We start from the raw sequence: 20,491 nt of genomic DNA on the forward strand, positions 1-20,491 counted from the left end.
CCAATGCTATTTGCAGACTGCTGAGGTCTGAATATCTGTAACATTCCTGGAAGAGGATATTATGGCTGATAACAGAGTATGTTATCTCGAAAAGCAAAACATCTTTCCAAGAAGTATACACTGAAAACCAAAACCATATTCCAGACAATCACATTAAAGACGTCAATAGGTTATTAACAAGTAATAAACCAGCCACATTAGTCTGTTCCTGGCACTTCCTGCTAATATGGGAAATGGCGATCAAGTATGAAAAAAATATACACATATATATATATATATGATAGCCATAAGAGTGAGATCTTTGGATATGACAATTACCAGCAAGTTATTAACCAAACAACAGCAATATGAAGAATTATATTACTCTACAAGTGAGACACTCTCCCTAAATCTTAGCCTGACTTCTTAACTTTTGAATAAATGCATCTCTACTCAAATGTAAAACAGCAGTTTACATCCAATTTGGGCAGTCTCTCTTGTGAATTTTATGTTTGATAATTTATGCAACATAAAAAAAAACTCTTCCTGGAGTGGAACCTCAATATCTGTACATCCCAGAGTCTAAGTTACCTCAAACATTGGGTTTAGAAGAAACAACTGTAACACCAATGGCTGAAGGATTACAAAATACAAGTCAGTCACTACAGCTCAGAACTCCTAACATTCCTGGCATAACCAGCATCTATATCGTAGTCTAAAATCCATACCTAAAATAGCTGGACAGTACACTGTCATTACTTGGGTACAAACTGAATACAGAGAATTGACTCTTCACAAAATGAGATCAATAATGAATGTCCATTATTCTGACTGAAGCCAAAGTTTGCTTGACATAACTAGTTGAACTTCCATTACCTACTTTCATCAAACAATAGTTTGGGCTCTAAGATGATATATATATATCAATTACGGGTTCCCTTGTGTTGACAAAATAGCCATATTTGTGCCAAAAACACTGTGAAACAAAAGATTCATGAAAATGTTCCCCTAAAAATCTACAAGTATGGGGCACTGTGATCAAAGCCCAGAAGTAAAGTTTTTACCAGACAGTCACCATGATGTGGTTTCTATATGATAAGGTGTAATTGCCAAAGACGAATGATGAGGTGGTGTAGTTCTCACAGTGACTAAGTTGACTGAGTGTTAGTCTTGCCAATTTTTCCAAAGAAGTGAAGCTTGCTAAGGTTCATGTACAGAGCAAGGTGTGTAGTTCCACATGTCTGGGAGTTTGTATGGTCAGGATGGTTTCAGGTCCCCCACTTGCGTGTGGGTGGGTGGGTGGGGAGGCTATACCTCTACACTGTGTCAAACTGTAATATTTAGATATCATTATATTTTAGTTTCGTATACTTTATTTCATTAACCTTAATTATTTGTATGAACTAATCCAATATAACTTGGAAAAAATTTGTTCATGTTCAGTGGTCACTATACATAAAACATTAAATATAATCAATTTAATACAAATGAGTTGACAAACATACAAACATGTTTCCATTAAACTTACTTCAAAGTCAATTCCAGTATGGTTAAATTTCTGCAAAGTTTCTTATTCACTTCAGCATAGTTTAAAATCTTTGCCTGGATTATTTTTCCATCAGTATCAAAAACAATGAATCTAAACTTTTCAGGCCTGATATCCAAACCACATTTTCTCTGTGCATGCACTGGAATGCCACTCCAAAAGAGGTAGGTGTGCAGCTTTAGCACAGAGATAAACACGTAAAAAATGGGTCACAAAGCATCATTACCTTGAAAGGAAAGCAAGACTTCCTTCAATAAGACTCTCTTGTACTGTCATCACAAATAAAGGTCACAGCTTTATGAAGAAAATGGATCCTTCTTGGGCCTCTCACACTACTAACAAATGAGTGCATCACAGAGATCAGTCAATAAGCATGTTTCAACAATTTATTCGTGGATTTTCAGATTATCATCAGTGACCTTAAACTAGGATCTTTAAGCAGTACTCTGGAAAAACCCACTAAAGAAGACAAGTTTTAAATTTCAAGTGGTTCATACTGGAACCCTTTACATTAAGGTCAAGGTTGGTCAATGTAAGGCTGAAAGCACACCATTTATCACCAGAATAGGCCATAGATAGCATTTTTCCGGTGCGCCTGTGCCTTAGTTCGTGGCCTGTGTGTGGTGTGGCTGTTGCCAATAACAATGTGGTGGTGATAATTGAGCCAAGCCGTTGTCGTGTCTGTGATGGTACCATTGCAGAGCACAGAGCCAAAAAATTGGTCTGGGGGTGGTGGCTGCTGCTGTCCCCTCAATACATCTGGTTCCACACTATCTATCACACTCTGCATATCAGCTCCATCACTCTTGAAAGAGTTGAAAGAGGCAACACTGTAGGAATGGACAAAAAGGATATAGTTACTTTGTGGATGATCAAATAAAGACAACCGTTGCTGCAGGTAGCACTGGAGGAAAGAAAGATCACTTCCAACCATAAGCCTTTCATCTACGTAAACTTAAGATGTTTTTAAACTTCCACCAAATATTTGTACTGGTATTACAGTAATACCAAAATTGTTTATCACGAGAAAATTAATACTTGTGACTAATATATTCAATGCATAGATGACTGTCATCAGCATACCATATATCAAGAGAATACTTAGTATTCTGGGTTCTTATTAAACATCCCAAGAAGGATCCAATTCAGACATCTCAAATTATGAGGACAAAACCAAAGATATTTAATGTTGGTCTATTTCTCTTCTATACTTCAGTTTTCTTATAAAAATTCAAGAAAGATATATTAGTTTTTAGATAACCTAAGAAACAATGCTTTGTAATAGCCTTCCCTAATAAATCATAGGTACAACCTTAATGTCAGCACCAAATGATACATCAGCTCTAAATTATCTTGACAAATTTAGACTGGATGTTTAACTTTCTCACTATCACACCATATGACATAAGATTCAATAATTTACAAAATAAATTGCAATGTCAACAAGTTATGTGGATTAGTATGGCTAAATGGAATGTGAAACTATATAATGAATACAAGCAGAGGAGCATGCCACACACTGTTAAACAGGTGCATGACAGTAAAGGGTAGAGAAATGAGCAATGGAAAATGTGGCTCGTTTGACTGTACAGATGGTAACACCAGGGAAATACAGACTTAAGATAACCATCTAAAAATTATTGTTAACTGTAATTATATTACATCTATATTATCAATAACAAAATTCAAGGGACAGATATGAAATGACTATTTACCAAAGACTGACAGGTAAGAGGGAAGTACGGGTACTTCAGAAACTAAAATATGAACTGATGAATGGGATCTTGGGGAGAAACTAATAATGATGGCTCATTTGAATGGATAGGCAGAAAACATCATATTGAAGGACAGATATGTAATGGAGCTGCAAATAAAGATCTGTGCTGAAAGATATGTGGAAAGCATATTTCAATAGATTTAAGTCTTACATAAGCAACCCTTCAATAAAAAATTGTATACAAAGTGACATGGATAAAATAGAATGGATTATGATTAACATATTCTGGACAAAAATCAAGAAAATAGAGAGTGTACATGATAGGAAGTATAACAGAAGATAGTTACATATAGGATAGTCTTTTACTTTGCATGGAGAGACAACTAGGAATGCTTTAGAAAAATGAGGTATGCTGTAGAACAATCAGGCATGCTGAAGAATAAAAGCAATTAATAAAATTTCTAAAAAAAAAAAAAAAAAGTATGAATGAAAGGGAGAGAGTTAGAAGTGATTGTGAAAGTGTGAGTGATTATTTATGGTGAATTTTGTACCAAGTCAGGACTAACGGCAATTTGAAGATGAGTTGGAGCAATAACAGCAGCTGTCAGGAGACCACACAACAATACTATGGGAGGGGCACACCAAAAGAGTGAGAAAAGCTGTAACTTATGTGTGGAAATGGGGTAGGAACTGAGATGGTGAATGGGGGAGCTGAAGAAGCACTGGAGTGGACTGGAAAACTTTGTAAGGTCACATGTCTAATGGTTGTAGAGGAAAATGATTGTTACTACACTGAGGTAAGAGGAATATTATCATAACATCAACATAGCTGAAGCTTAAAGTTAGTTATAAAAAACAGAAATACTGATGAAGTAATACTTCTGGTCACTGGAAAACTTGAAATGTGGGGCGTGCAACAATCCTGAACCAAGAAAAAAAATGCTTCACACAATACACAACTGATAGAGGGTTTCTCAGATAATACAAGTGAGATATGGGGCCCTCATACTTTACTACTAACAGACAAGTGGCACACGGAACCTCATACACTATACCAATGACTCAGACTTTATGTATGAGGCTCCTCCTACCGCAAAAGCAAAATGTGACCCTTGATGCTACAAACACAAAAGAAGGAACCTTACAATATGGAAGTGAAAAGTGCCCATTCACACTACAGACACAAGAGAAGGCACCTTACATTATGAAAGTGAAAAAGAGCTCCTTTACACCAAACATACAGATGAAACCCCTCACATTAAAACATGATGTGGGGTCATTTACACTACAGATACAAGAGCAAATCTCTTTTGATATGGAGCCCTATGAAAAGAGACCTTAACTAAGAGACACAGGCTCCTTAACACAACTGAGGTCAGAGACAGGGCCTTTTAAACTAAATAAGACAAAAGTGAGAGATAAGGACAAGCACATATTGGTGAAACACCAGGCTTCTTATATTACAAAGACTGACAAGAGCCCTTTCACATCGTACCATTGACAGCTGTGGCCTTTCACACCTCGGTAGTGAAAAAAAGGGCCCCACGATACTATATCACTGAGATGGGGCTCCTTACACAACCAAGTAACAAACAGGATTCTTTACACTACATCAGTGACAGAAAGCCTACCTGACAGATGGGTTCCTCCTTACCATATCAGTGAACAATAAGGCCCCTTACATCATATCAGTGACAGATGGGGACCCCTCAAACAAGAGTGACTCCCTACATTAATAACAGATATGAATCTTCCATTATGAAAGTAAGAGATGGATCCCTCACATTACCCTAATGGCATACTAGGCACCTCACACTAAATTAATGAGATGGGATCCCCCAAACTACACTGGTAATAGATGGAGCCCAGGACTAACCTGAAACATTCTGGGTCAGTCTCTTCAGCGACACTGTGACACTCAACACTCGCCTCATCCACCGCACTATGCATGTCTGCCTCCAAATCATCATCCACAGTGCGACAGGAGATAGTTCGGGTTCTGGTCCGCGACACTGTTAGGTGAGGGAATGTGGTCACCTTCCTGTGCATGCTTTCATTTTATATTTTACTCAGTAATATAATTACTATCCTCTAAAACAATTCATCCACCCCACCCTAAACTATCCCTCACCTACCTGGTTATCCAGCCTGTCACAATCAATTATACCAAATCTGCAAATAACAAAACAGAGCACTTACAACACTCCCCAGCTGCCTGGCAACAACAAAGTTTCAATGTTTGCACAATAAAATAATAATATTTCCATTAAAATCTCACCTCACTATGCTTGGCACAAAGTTCTTTGCAACAGCACTCCATAACCAACCACCAACTCTCATCAACAATATGTATCCCTGCCTCATTCTTCAACAACCCATACATACAGATCCCCTCAAGCCATCAAAAAAAAACGGCTTTTACAAAGTATATACTCACTGTAATGGTCCATTAAGCATTAAACAAACACCCTCTTAGCTCTCCCACAGATATAAACCCAACCAAAAGTATACTCCCTAGACATGTACGTGTTATTTTTTTCGTCTACAGTCTGGGCACCAACAACTCCTGTACTGAAAACACTGATTCAACATAACATAAGCTTCCTTGTGCCCAAGATGTAGTTTCTACAATGCAATGAAGACACTGAACACTTCTTCCTCAATGGTCCTGTGCTCATTCCACAATATCACCACACTTCTCGTCCTGCAGTCCTCCCAGTTGGATGTGGCTGGCTTCCTGAGCACCATGGTAGCCCATAGAAGGGGTTCCTGGAGCAGGAAGATAAGGTGAGGTATGAAATTATATCTATGAATAAGCACACACAAATAAAAATGATTTCAACCATCACTTATAATAAAACATTAAGTATAATAGCTTACATATCAACACTAGTAAATCACAATATCTATCTATTTACAATTATCCCAGGACCTTTCTAAAGGCTCCGGCTGTCCAAGGCTGTGCTATTTCCAGATGCAGGAACATTTCATCATTATCCTTCTAAATTCTTTTACTTAAGGCAAATTGTCAGACACCATCCTGGTAAAGCTTTCAAGTGAGATGCTCCATGGATGAGAACCCCAGCCTCTGTGAGATGCTCCATGGATGAGAACCCCAGCCTCTAAGTATACAGATACACTCTGGGCTCATTCAAGCCGCAAGTGGGTTAGCAAAGAGTGTAGCGGATGAAGGAAGGTCAATACTCACTGGCTGTCTTGAAGCTGAGGGCAGAGCGGGCAGTCTTGAAGCTCTGTCCACTACGTACAGACATACGAGCTTCCCGGGGTGGTCCACAGCCATTCACATCCTTACTTTCAACACCCATGTCTCCTTCTGTAACACTAGCTGACCACACATTTGATGAAAATTAGTTGACCTGAGATATAAAGATGAAATAACAAGAAATGCACATAAAATGTGGATAACATGATTAAAATAATATTCATATGAAGATGAGGACAACCAGGATGGCATTATTGTGCTCAAATGAACTATAGGTTACAGTTCTTCCTCGGATACAAGGTATAGCTATAGCTTCTGGTGGCACACAATGCTGTACTCTGGATTTTAGCATTAGGATAATTATTATCACTGAGGACAGGGAAGAAAGAGTACCACCCATCTAACTGCAGCATGTCGCAGAAGGCAATTATGAGAGAGCCTGAGGAATACAAGACAGAGGATAGTGAGGATTTTTCCTAGAAAGCTGAACTCTCTTGTATATTGATACGGTTTACAAGCAATACCCAACCAAGTAATGATTGTTATGAAGAGATGGTGATTGCTTACTATGGGATATTACTGCAGTACATAAAGTGATAGCAAACCTCTGACAATATAACAAATTACTGATGATTACAAATAATGGACTAACTAGAGGAGAGGTAAGTGTTACCTGGTTCATCCCAGGGCTGTGGGTTGGTAGTGATGAGGAAGAGATATAAGACAGCAGCAGGAAGGACCGCAGCCAGGGGCATCAACCATACACCTTGCCATCCACCTCCGCTAACCTATAGCACAAAATATCAATCTGCTACTATTGCCACTACCAGAATCAACCATCGACAATTCTTTTCATTGGAGGATAGCTCCTCAGCCTTATCATATGCAAATGAACAGCAAGTTCAAATTTTCCAATGAACATGACCACATCTGAATACAGTAAGAAATCTATGATATTTTTCCAAAGTACTAAAAATATCCAATGTTTTTATTACTCTTACCACATGTCCTGTAGAGATAGGTTTGTCCAGTAAGGAGGAAGGGAAATGGTATCTGGTGAGGGAGCCCACCTGATGCACCTCAGTCATAACTAACATATACCAATAACTGTTCAAGTACTAATTAGCAAGCAAAAGTTATGACAGTCATCAAACTTAACTTTAACACTGTCCTGGATAGAGGTGATAATCTGTTGCATTACACTATGACTTGGCAGTCACTTATCCAAAAATATAACATTATCTACAATTTCATACCCATATAATTTTTACCCATTTCTACATACTACGCTCTGCTACACAGTGCATCATAAAATTTCCAAAAACAATATCATTATTCACCACCACTAATTTGGAAAGATTACGTAAAAATCTGCATGTATTCTGCATTATTTCATGGTTTATCAAATATCAAAAAAGTTGTTAAGGAAATTAATGTGCTTTTAGAAAGATCACATGAAAAATGCCAGAACAAAAAGAAATCACAATCAATAATGATCATCTTCATACTTTACTTGATCTGGAGTTCTAAGAAAAGGTTACCTGCTACTCACAGTACAACTACACCATTTCAGATTCATAATATATATATATATATATATATATATATATATATATATATATATATATATATGTATATATATATATTTTTTTTTTTTTTTTTTTATACTTTGTCGCTGTCTCCCGCGTTTGCGAGGTAGCGCAAGGAAACAGATGAAAGAAATGGCCCAACCCCCCCCATACACATGTATATACATACGTCCACACATGCAAATATACATACCTACACAGCTTTCCATGGTTTACCCCAGACGCTTCACATGCCTTGATTCAATCCACTGACATATCATTTATATGTCTATATATATATATATATATATATATATATATATATATATATATATATATATATATATATATATATATATATATATATTATCCCTGGGGATAGGGGATTAAGAATACTACCCACGTATTCCCTGCGTGTCGTAGAAGGCGACTAAAAGGGGAGGGAGCGGGGGGCTGGAAATCCTCCCCTCTCATTTTTTTTTTTTAATTTTCCAAAAGAAGGAACAGAGGGGGCCAGGTGAGGATATTCCAAAAAAGGCCCAGTCCTCTGTTCTTAACGCTACCTCGCTAACGCGGGAAATGGCAAATAGTTTAAAAGAAAAGAAAAGAAATATATATATATATATATATATAGAGAGAGAGAGAGAGAGAGAGAGAGAGAGAGAGAGAGAGAGAGAGAGAGAGAGAGAGAGAGAGAGCAGATCTCCCCCCTCCCCCTTATCACTATAGATGGAGGGAGTACAGAAGGCATGAGCCTCACCTGGAGAAGGCCAGTCAGCAACAGAGGGGTGAGAGCAGCTGTAGCTACTCCCCCAACATCCAAGACTCTACTGAGCCGCCACATCTGGCAAGGAGCCACGTCCACCAGGTTGAGTCTGTAACCCACTCTTGTCACACCCACGCCCACGCCCGCCAGGCCAGCAGCCACACCCACTAGTGTGTCAGTTGAGGTTGTCCCAGCTGTGGCCAGGACTATGGCTGCTACCAGTATCATCAAACTGCCTGACAACACAACATGAATTATAATGATATGGTCATAAAGATACAAAGACTTGGATTTATGAGTATATGAGAATCTTTAACTCACAATATGTATATGATGTGCATCCACCCAACCTTAGGTATGTAATAACATAGACTTTGAACACTGAAAAGATTAAAAACCCCAACCATACATGCAACTGCCAGATCTAACTACAACAACAAGTACAGATGCATGACAGGAACATGAAAATCTTGTGTGACTCGTTGCATCAACTTGCTCCCTACTCATCTATCCCAGTCTCCCACAGTCATCATCTAATACATTACCAGAAAAACAGTTCCAACTATATTGTAAATGATAATCTTGTTTACAGTCTTTGTCACTGTATTTTCCTCTGATAAAAATTGTAAATCATTACAACTGAAGGTAACCTGAGAATGCCTATCATTAAATACCCTTCTATACTAGCATGCCATAAACTTAAAAATGATACAGTTGTAGTTATTAAAATAATATGAAAGGTGAGGAAGGGCTGCTGTAAGGTACTTATGGCTGGACTCGTATCAACAGCAGCGACTAAAGCCATGTTGCAACACCCTTGACTGAACAACTCACCATCAAGGATAAGGACGACTTGACTCACCGATAACAATGATAAGGACCTCTTGACTCACCATCAATGATATGGACCTCGACTCACCAATAACGAAGATAAGGACATCATGACTCACCATCAACAATAAGGACCTCGTGACTCACCATCAACAATAAGGACCTCTTGACTCACCAATAACAAAGATAAGGACCACTTGACTCATTGATATCAAAGATAAGGACCTCTTGACTCACCAATAACAAAGATAAGGACCTCTTGACTCATTGATAGCAAAGATAAGGACCTCTTGACTCACCAATAACAAAGATAAGGACCTCTTGACTCATTGATAACAAAGATCAGGATCTCTTGACTTACCAATAACAAAGATAAGGACATCTTGACTCACCAATAACAAAGATAAGGGCCTCTTGACTCACCAACAACAAAGATAAGGACCTTTTGACTCACCAATAACAAAGATAAGGACCTTTTGACTCACCAATAACAAAGATAAGGACCTCTTAACTCACCAGTAACAACAGGTACACGACGACGGTTTAGGACATTCAGTGGACATCTGTCGGCGAAATGTGGAGACATGATCAATGAAGTCTGGACCACGACGCCCACCATCACTATTACAACCGTCACCATCCATCCACTCTGTAACACCTTACCTTCATTATTACATGACACACTACTGGTCTACATCACACACTACTGATCTACATCACACACTACCAATTAACATCACACATTACCGGTCAATGTCACACACTACTGATCTATGTCACACACTACGAATCATCACACAGCACTAGACATACTCTAAGTCACACTACATAAGATTATGTGTCCTCTACACAGATCAATAAAAAGGTGTAGAATATGAATGAAAGACGACATTTCAGGACTTGCTATCTCATATAGTCCATATCATATCCATTATAGAAAGGTCCAGAGGTTTCATGGTTAAGAATAAGACAACATGGGTTATAAACCTATATATCACAGGTTGATACTTAGTCAGTGTTGGAGAGGAGGAGGTGGTGGCAGGAGAGGAGGAGGTGGTGGTGGCGGCAGGAGAGGTAGTGGTGGTGGTGGCGGCAGGAGAGGTAGTGGTGGTGGTCGTTGTACTTACCATTGAGGGTTGGTTGAGGGATGAGTAGGCCAGGCAGAATGGTATTCCCAGCAGGAGGGTGTGGAGTACCCACATGTTGGCCACATGGACACCCACACATGCCCACACTGCCTGGCTCGTGATCACACGGCGCCACAACCCCTCCTGTAATGTACGGATAAGACTGTACCAACCGTGTGTCACACCAACTATAGGGTATGATTAGGTCCCCTTGTAAGCTAATGCAATCCTTCCCTCATGTTTCACTTCCCTCTTGACTTATATCCTGTGTAGGAATAGCCAGGAAGGACTCCGTACCCTCAACCCGAGTTATTGACCAGGAAGACTACATATTCTCAAAAACAGATCCCTGTGGCACTCCAATTACCACCTCGATCCCTTTTGTAGGAGGTTCCTCTGCCATGCATCTTTCGTTCCCTTCCAATGACCTAATCTTTTATCCACAGAAGGAGCATCATCCTTAATCCTTCCTGGTGTGATCTAGCTTCTTAATCACCCTCCCATACTGAACAGTGACAGTGTCAAATGCTTTCTAGCAGTCCCAATACAAACCATCCCATCAACTTTCCCCTTTTTTCCCTATGACACGAGTTCACTCTCTCATAGAAATCTCAACAGTTTGTTATATTTGACCTCCTTACCCACAACCCGTACTGTGTCTCTATGCAAATAATTTCCTCTCTATAGATGATCTTTCATATTCTCTGTAATCATCTGTCCTCAAATCTTACAGACCACACTCATCAGCACCTTTTCAAGGTCCTCAGCCTCTCTACAACAACATCTACAACATCATTTCAAGAGATTCATCCAGCATATTTGTGAACATTCATCAAGACCAAAGGCCTCGTCTGGGTCTAGTCCTAAGTGTTGTTAACAACTTTTCTCACTACAGTATCGTAATGTTTTTATAAAACCTCCTCCCACTGGTGTTGGGCGTGTACTGTCTACCACATACCTTGTGTGTGGTAGTATGGTGGTGTTGGGGGTACCACATACCTTGTGTGTGGTAGTACAGTGGTGCTGGGGGTACCACATACCTTGTGTGTGGTAGTACAGTGGTGCTGGGGGTACCACATACCTTGTGTGAGGTAGTATGGTGGTACTGGGGGTACCACATACCTTGTGTGAGGTAGTATGGTGGTACTGGGGGTACCACATACCTTGTGTGTGGTAGTATGGTGGTACTGGGGGTACCACATACCTTGTGTGTGGTAGTACAGTGGTGCTTGGGGTACCGCATACCTTGTGTGAGGTAGTACAGTGGTACTGGGGGTACCACATACCTTGTGTGTGGTAGTATGGTGGTGCTTGGGGTACCACATACCTTGTGTGGGGTAGTATGGTGGTACTTGGGGTACCACATACCTTGTGTGAGGTAGTATGATGGTAAGGCAACATGAGACAGAATGGAGCGAAGGAGAGAGCTAAGGTCCCTGCCACATACACCGCAATGTACCAGTGTGGTAGACCTCCCAGGCCAGCTCCCATGCAGGTCCCAAGATAAGGTCCTGGAAGAACATACCAATACAATGCTATAATATATATCCCAAACATACCAATACAATGCTATAATATATATCCCAAACATACCAATACAATGCTATAATATATATCCCAAACATACCAATACAATGCTATAATATATATCCCAAACATATCAATACAGTACTATAATATATATATCCCAAACATACCAATACAATGCTATAATATATATCCCAAACATATCAATACAGTACTATAATATATATATCCCAAACATACCAATACAATGCTATAATATATATCCCAAACATATCAATACAGTACTATAATATATATATCCCAAACATACCAATACAATGCTATAATATATATCCCAAACATATCAATACAGTACTATAATATATATATCCCAAACATACCAATACAATGCTATAATATATATCCCAAACATATCAATACAGTACTATAATATATATATCCCAAACATACCAATACAATGCTATAATATATATCCCAAACATATCAATACAGTACTATAATATATATATCCCAAACATACCAATACAATGCTATAATATATATCCCAAACATATCAATACAGTACTATAATATATATATCCCAAACATACCAATACAATGCTATAATATATATCCCAAACATATCAATACAGTACTATAATATATAATATCCCAAACATACCAATACAATGCTATAATATATATCCCAAACATATCAATACAGTACTATAATATATATATCCCAAACATACCAATACAATGCTATAATATATATCCCAAACATATCAATACAGTACTATAATATATATATCCCAAACATACCAATACAATGCTATAATATATATCCCAAACATACCAATATATTTCTATAATAAATATCCCAAACATTGACTATAACACACTAGGAATTGACTATAAAACACTATCATTATATATATATATGATGATGTTATCATAACATTCCATCAAGTTACGCTTTGACAACCACAACCTTACATCATATCTAGCCTCCAAGATGACCTGCTCACAACCACAACCTCATACTATAACCCCCTCATACTAGCCTCCAAGATGACCTGCTCACAACCACAACCTCATACTATAACCCCCTCATACTAGCCTCCAAGATGACCTGCTCACAACCACAACCTCATACCATAACCCCCTCATACTAGCCTCCAAGATGACCTGCTCACAACCACAACCTCATACCATAACCCCCTCATACTAGCCTCCAAGATGACCTGCTCACAACCACAACCTCATACCATAACCCCCTCATACTAGCCTCCAAGATGACCTGCTCACAACCACAACCTCATACCATAACCCCCTCATACTAGCCTCCAAGATGACCTGCTCACAACCACAACCTCATACTATAACCCCCTCATACTAGCCTCCAAGATGACCTGCTCACAACCACAACCTCATACTATAACCCCCTCATACTAGCCTCCAAGATGACCTGCTCACAACCACAACCTCATACCATAACCCCCTCATACTAGCCTCCAAGATGACCTGCTCACAACCACAACCTCATACCATAACCCCCTCATACTAGCCTCCAAGATGACCTGCTCACAACCACAACCTCATACCATAACCCCCTCATACTAGCCTCCAAGATGACCTGCTCACAACCACAACCTCATACCATAACCCCCTCATACTAGCCTCCAAGATGACCTGCTCACAACCACAACCTCATACTATAACCCCCTCATACTAGCCTCCAAGATGACCTGCTCACAACCACAACCTCATACTATAACCCCCTCATACTAGCCTCCAAGATGACCTGCTCACAACCACAACCTCATACATAACCCCCTCATACTAGCCTCCAAGATGACCTGCTCACAACCACAACCTCATACTATAACCCCCTCATACTAGCCTCCAAGATGACCTGCTCACAACCACAACCTCATACTATAACCCCCTCATACTAGCCTCCAAGATGACCTGCTCACAACCACAACCTCATACCATAACCCCCTCATACTAGCCTCCAAGATGACCTGCTCACAACCACAACCTCATACCATAACCCCCTCATACTAGCCTCCAAGATGACCTGCTCACAACCACAACCTCATACTATAACCCCCTCATACTAGCCTCCAAGATGACCTGCTCACAACCACAACCTCATACTATAACCCCCTCATACTAGCCTCCAAGATGACCTGCTCACAACCACAACCTCATACCATAACCCCCTCATACTAGCCTCCAAGATGACCTGCTCACAACCACAACCTCATACCATAACCCCCTCATACTAGCCTCCAAGATGACCTGCTCACAACCACAACCTCATACCATAACCCCCTCATACTAGCCTCCAAGATGACCTGCTCACAACCACAACCTCATACCATAACCCCCTCATACTAGCCTCCAAGATGACCTGCTCACAACCACAACCTCATACTATAACCCCCTCATACTAGCCTCCAAGATGACCTGCTCACAACCACAACCTCATACCATAACCCCCTCATACTAGCCTCCAAGATGACCTGCTCACAACCACAACCTCATACTATAACCCCCTCATACTAGCCTCCAAGATGACCTGCTCACAACCACAACCTCATACCATAACCCCCTCATACTAGCCTCCAAGATGACCTGCTCACAACCACAACCTCATACCATAACCCCCTCATACTAGCCTCCAAGATGACCTGCTCACAACCACAACCTCATATCATAACCCCCTCATACTAGCCTCCAAGATGACCTGCTCACAACCACAACCTCATATCATAACCCCCTCATACTAGCCTCCAAGATGACCTGCTCACAACCACAACCTCATATCATAACCCCCTCATACTAGCCTGTTATACCTGAAGTAAGAGTTGATGGTTTAGTATACACTTGTCTATATCACATCACATGTACTCAAAGTAATTCTTGATTACTTCTGTCACGCGTGACCTTACCTGTGACCTTAATGTAATTTGTGACCTTACCTGTGAAGACCAGGAAGGCCAGGGAAGGCCGTCCATTCTCAGGTAGGCCTTCCAACACCCGGACTACTGACGGGTAGCTCAAACCCTGCAGGAGCAACACAACATATTAATACATCAACAACAACAACAACAACAACAACGTTTTCTATAAGCTAATGTGATCAACGTTTTCCACGAGCACGATCAACGTTTTCTATAAGCCAATGTGATCAACGTTTTCCACGAGCACGATCAGCGTTTTCTATAAGCAACGTGATCAACGTTTTCCACGAGCACGATCAACGTTTTCTATAAGCCAATGTGATCAACGTTTTCCACGAGCACGATCAACGTTTTCTATAAGCCAATGTGATCAACGTTTTCCACGAGCACGATCAACGTTTTCTATAAGGCAATGTGATCAACTAGTGAACACCTCATGAGCAAGGAGGAGTATGATGGCCTGACCTTTGACCTAACCCTTCAGGATCAGGTCAGAGGCCAGGTCAATATATATATATATATATATATATATATATATATATATATATATATATATATATATATATATACTTTTGAATAGTGGGAAAGAGAGAGAGAGAGAGAGAGAGAGAGAGAGAGAGAGAGAGAGAGAGAGAGAGAGAGAGAGACCTGGTATCAGACAAGGTCAACCTGGTATCAGACAAGGGTGGTTGACCTTGTATGAGAGGCCTACCTGTAGGAGGCCCAGCAGGAACCTGAAGACCAGAAGGACCCATGGCCCTGCCAGGGAGGCGGCGTGGGTCAGCATACCCACCACGCCTGCCGCGCCCAGCGACCCGGACAGCACCATGGCCGCTCCCATCCTGAAGTGGGAAACAGCGCATGGAATCATCACATACGTTATACTACTGACCACACGTCATACTCGCTAATGACCACATGTCATACTCGCTAATGACCACACGTCATACTCGCTAATGACCACACGTCTTACTCGCTAATGACCACACGTCATACTCGCTAATGACCACACGTCATACTCGCTAATGACCACACGTCATACTCGATAATGACCACACGTCATACTCGCTAATGACCACACGTCATACTCGATAATGACCACACGTCATACTCGGTAATGACCACACGTCATACTCGCTAATGACCACACGTCTTACTCGCTAATGACCACACGTCATACTCGCTAATGACCACACGTCATACTCGCTAATGACCACACGTCATACTCGCTAATGACCACACGTCATACTCGCTAATGACCACACGTCATACTCGCTAATGACCACACGTCATACTCGCTAATGACCACACGTCTTACTCGCTAATGACCACACGTCTTACTCGCTAATGACCACACGTCATACTCGCTAATGACCACACGTCATACTCGCTAATGACCACACGTCTTACTCGCTAATGACCACACGTCTTACTCGCTAATGACCACACGTCATACTCGCTAATGACCACACGTCTTACTCGCTAATGACCACACGTCATACTCGCTAATGACCACACGTCATACTCGCTAATGACCACACGTCATACTCGCTAATGACCACACGTCTTACTCGCTAATGACCACACGTCATACTCGCTAATGACCACACGTCTTACTCGCTAATGACCACACGTCATACTCGCTAATGACCACACGTCATACTCGCTAATGACCACACGTCTTACTCGCTAATGACCACACGTCATACTCGCTAATGACCACACGTCATACTCGCTAATGACCACACGTCATACTCGCTAATGACCACACGTCATACTCGCTAATGACCACACGTCATACTCGCTAATGACCACACGTCATACTCGCTAATGACCACACACATGACACGATGCATGACCAAACCAGACCAATAATCATGCGTTACAATATGACAGTCTGACTCATATACATTACAACATGTACTCATATACATTACAACATGTACTCATATACATTACAACATGTACTCATGTACATTACAACATGTACTCATATACATTACAACATGTACTCATATACATTACAACATGTACTCATGTACATTACATGTACTCATGTACATTACATGTACTCATATACATTACATGTACTCATATACATTACAACATGTACTCACACTCATCATGTACTTGTTCACGTCATGAAGTGTACATAGGCCTCATTACGAGCAAACTGCCCTCATGTACAACCTGACCCAGCCACCATGAGCATAGTGTTCAAGGCATGAACAAGACAAGACTGTGAAGTACACCCCTGTACATAATACGGATGTACAGTGTACACTACGGTCGATAATACGGGTGGCCACTGTACACTGCTGTACATACCTGTTAATAATACGGGTGTACAGTGTACACTGCTGTACATACCTGTCTATAATATGGGTGTAAAGTGTACACTGCTGTACATACCTGTTAATAATATGGGTGTGCAGTGTACACTGTTGTACATACCTGTCTATAATATGGGTGTAAAGTGTACACTGCTGTACATACCTGTTAATAATATGGGTGTACAGTGTACACTGCTGTACATACCTGTCTATAATATGGGTGTAAAGTGTACACTGCTGTACATACCTGTTAATAATATGGGTGTACAGTGTACACTGCTGTACATACCTGTCTATAATATGGGTGTAAAGTGTACACTGCTGTACATACCTGTTAATAATATGGGTGTACAGTGTACACTGCTGTACATACCTCTCTATAATACTGGTGTACAGTGTACACTGGTGTACATACCTGTCAATAATACGGTCAGCCAGGAGGGTTGTAAGCAACCAACCCCAGTAGACAGCGCTGACGACGGCGCCCTCTGACGTCAGCGACCATCCGCTCTGAAAGAGACGTTGAAGAACAAGAGGTCATGTTAGGTCACGTTAGGTCACGTCAGGTGTTCTCCACTCACTCTACCACCCAAACAACCTCTCTCTCTCTCTCTCTCTCTCTCTCTCTCTCTCTCTCTCTCTCTCTCTCTCTCTCTCTCTCTCTCTCTCTCTCTCAACACACTCCTACACGAACCCATTTCATGATCATGACTATAGATGGCGTGGCAGTGCTTGCTTCAGGCACATAAGGACTCATAGCAATATATATATATATATATATATATATATATATATATATATATATATATATATATATATATATATATATATATATATATATATATATATATATGCTGGAAAGGGTTACAATTGAGCACGTTGTAGCTACATATCTTCGTTGTATATCAAGTGACTGTTAGATTTCTTTCTTGTATCTCCCCATGTGATGATGTGATGATGACACGAAAGTGCACTTGGCACCTTATCCTGTTCCATTTCCCCGTGGATTCATAGGAATATATATATATATATATATATATATATATATATATATATATATATATATATATATATATATATATATATATATATATATATATATCAGTAATTACATAGCAGAGTCTATGATGGTCGCTCCACTCACATACATGATGACCCCCCCCCTCCCCAAGGACACTCGATAAGATGACCTTCGCTTATCATCATGTGTACCACGCGACATACAACATACAACACTGGACATACAACATACAACACTGGACATACAACTTACAACACCAGACATACAACACTGGACATACAACTTACAACACCAGACATACAACACTGGACATACAACATAAAACACTAGAATATAATATAAAACACTGGACATACAACTTACAACACTGGACATACAACATACAACACTGGACATACAACATACAACACTGGACATACAACATACAACACTGGACATACAACATACAACACTGGACATACAACTTACAACACCAGACATACAACACTGGACATACAACTTACAACACCAGACATACAACACTGGACATACAACATAAAACACTAGAATATAATATAAAACACTGGACATACAACTTACAACACTGGACATACAACATACAACACTGGACATACAACATACAACATACAACACTAGAGATAGAACATACAACATTGGACATACAACATACTAAATGATGTGTTACGATCAAATATATTCGTCACAAACAGGAACCTCCCATGTTGCCTTGTGTTGCTCCTATGTTGCTGCTATGTTGCCTTGTGTTGCTGCTATGTTGCCTTGTGTTGCTGCTATGTTGCCTTGTGTTGGCCATGAGACACAACCTGGGAAGGACCAGTGTTACTGGACCATGTATCTGCTCTCCAAGTTGTGATGTTTACGTAACTCATCCACCCAGCCTTCCGGCTCAACATTCACCTAACATTCTACGGTAAGATTATGCCACACTTCATTTATCCTCATGTGTACTTGACCTCACAACACATAACTCACAACACATAACTCACAACACCAATATAATCATATATGCCAGTCTCAGTCTTAACAACTACAACTCACAACCTCAAAATACATTACGTCAACCCAACCCCCCCTCACCCCCCCACTCAACATTCATCTGTTATGTAGAAATACTCACATATTTCTCCTGTTATGTAGAAATACTCACATATTTCTCCTGTTATGTAGAAATACTCACATATTTCTCCTGTTATGTAGAAATACTCACATATTTCTCCTGTTATGTAGAAATACTCACATATTTCTCCTGTTATGTAGAAATACTCACATATTTCTCCTGTTATGTAGAAATACTCACATATTTCTCCTGTTATGTAGAAATACTCACATATTTCTCCTGTTATGTAGAAATACTCACATATTTCTCCTGTTATGTAGAAATACTCACATATTTCTCCTGTTATGTAGAAATACTCACATATTTCTCCTGTTATGTAGAAATACTCACATATTTCTCCTGTTATGTAGAAATACTCACATATTTCTCCTGTTATGTAGAAATACTCACATATTTCTCCTGTTATGTAGAAATACTCACATATTTCTCCTGTTATCAATATGTGAGACGTGTTATCAATATGTGAAACACACACACACACACATACACACACACACACACGCGCGCGCGCGCGCGCGTGTGCCTGTGACACAGACCTTCACTATAATTACATAATTATGACCTTGACCATCATTATAATTACATAATTATGACCTTGACCATGATTATAATTACATAATTACGACCCTGACCTTGACTATAATCATGTCGTTAGCCTTTCACTTGACCCTCACTATATATACATCCTTGACCTTGACCTCTTAAAAGGCTGTCATTATACATATACATACATATATATACATACATATACATATATACAGGGG

The 20,491-nt window shown here is 40.0% G+C and overlaps 1 protein-coding gene across 14 annotated transcripts in view; it reads right to left on the bottom strand.

The window, feature by feature from the left end:
• Positions 1 to 247: 247 nt before the first annotated feature.
• The window catches only part of LOC139748074 (voltage-gated purine nucleotide uniporter SLC17A9-like), a 31,588-nt gene continuing 11,344 nt past the window's right edge, over positions 248 to 20,491 (bottom strand). For 11 of the 14 annotated variants that reach the window (XM_071660664.1, XM_071660663.1, XM_071660669.1 and 8 more), the window contains exons 5-15: positions 17,984 to 18,078; positions 15,948 to 16,077; positions 15,254 to 15,338; positions 12,126 to 12,268; positions 10,758 to 10,901; positions 10,147 to 10,288; positions 8,794 to 9,035; positions 7,139 to 7,253; positions 6,451 to 6,588; positions 5,119 to 5,254; positions 1,443 to 2,355 (exon numbers count right to left, since the gene is read on the bottom strand). In XM_071660664.1, the coding sequence (XP_071516765.1) occupies positions 2,082 to 2,355; positions 5,119 to 5,254; positions 6,451 to 6,588; positions 7,139 to 7,253; positions 8,794 to 9,035; positions 10,147 to 10,288; positions 10,758 to 10,901; positions 12,126 to 12,268; positions 15,254 to 15,338; positions 15,948 to 16,077; positions 17,984 to 18,078 (1,644 nt within the window). In that variant the 3' untranslated portion in view covers positions 1,443 to 2,081. The other 3 variants (XM_071660675.1, XM_071660673.1, XM_071660676.1) reach the window with 3 other exon arrangements.

This window comes from Panulirus ornatus, chromosome 72, assembly GCF_036320965.1.
Source record: "Panulirus ornatus isolate Po-2019 chromosome 72, ASM3632096v1, whole genome shotgun sequence".
NCBI classification, from domain to species: domain Eukaryota; kingdom Metazoa; phylum Arthropoda; class Malacostraca; order Decapoda; family Palinuridae; genus Panulirus; species Panulirus ornatus.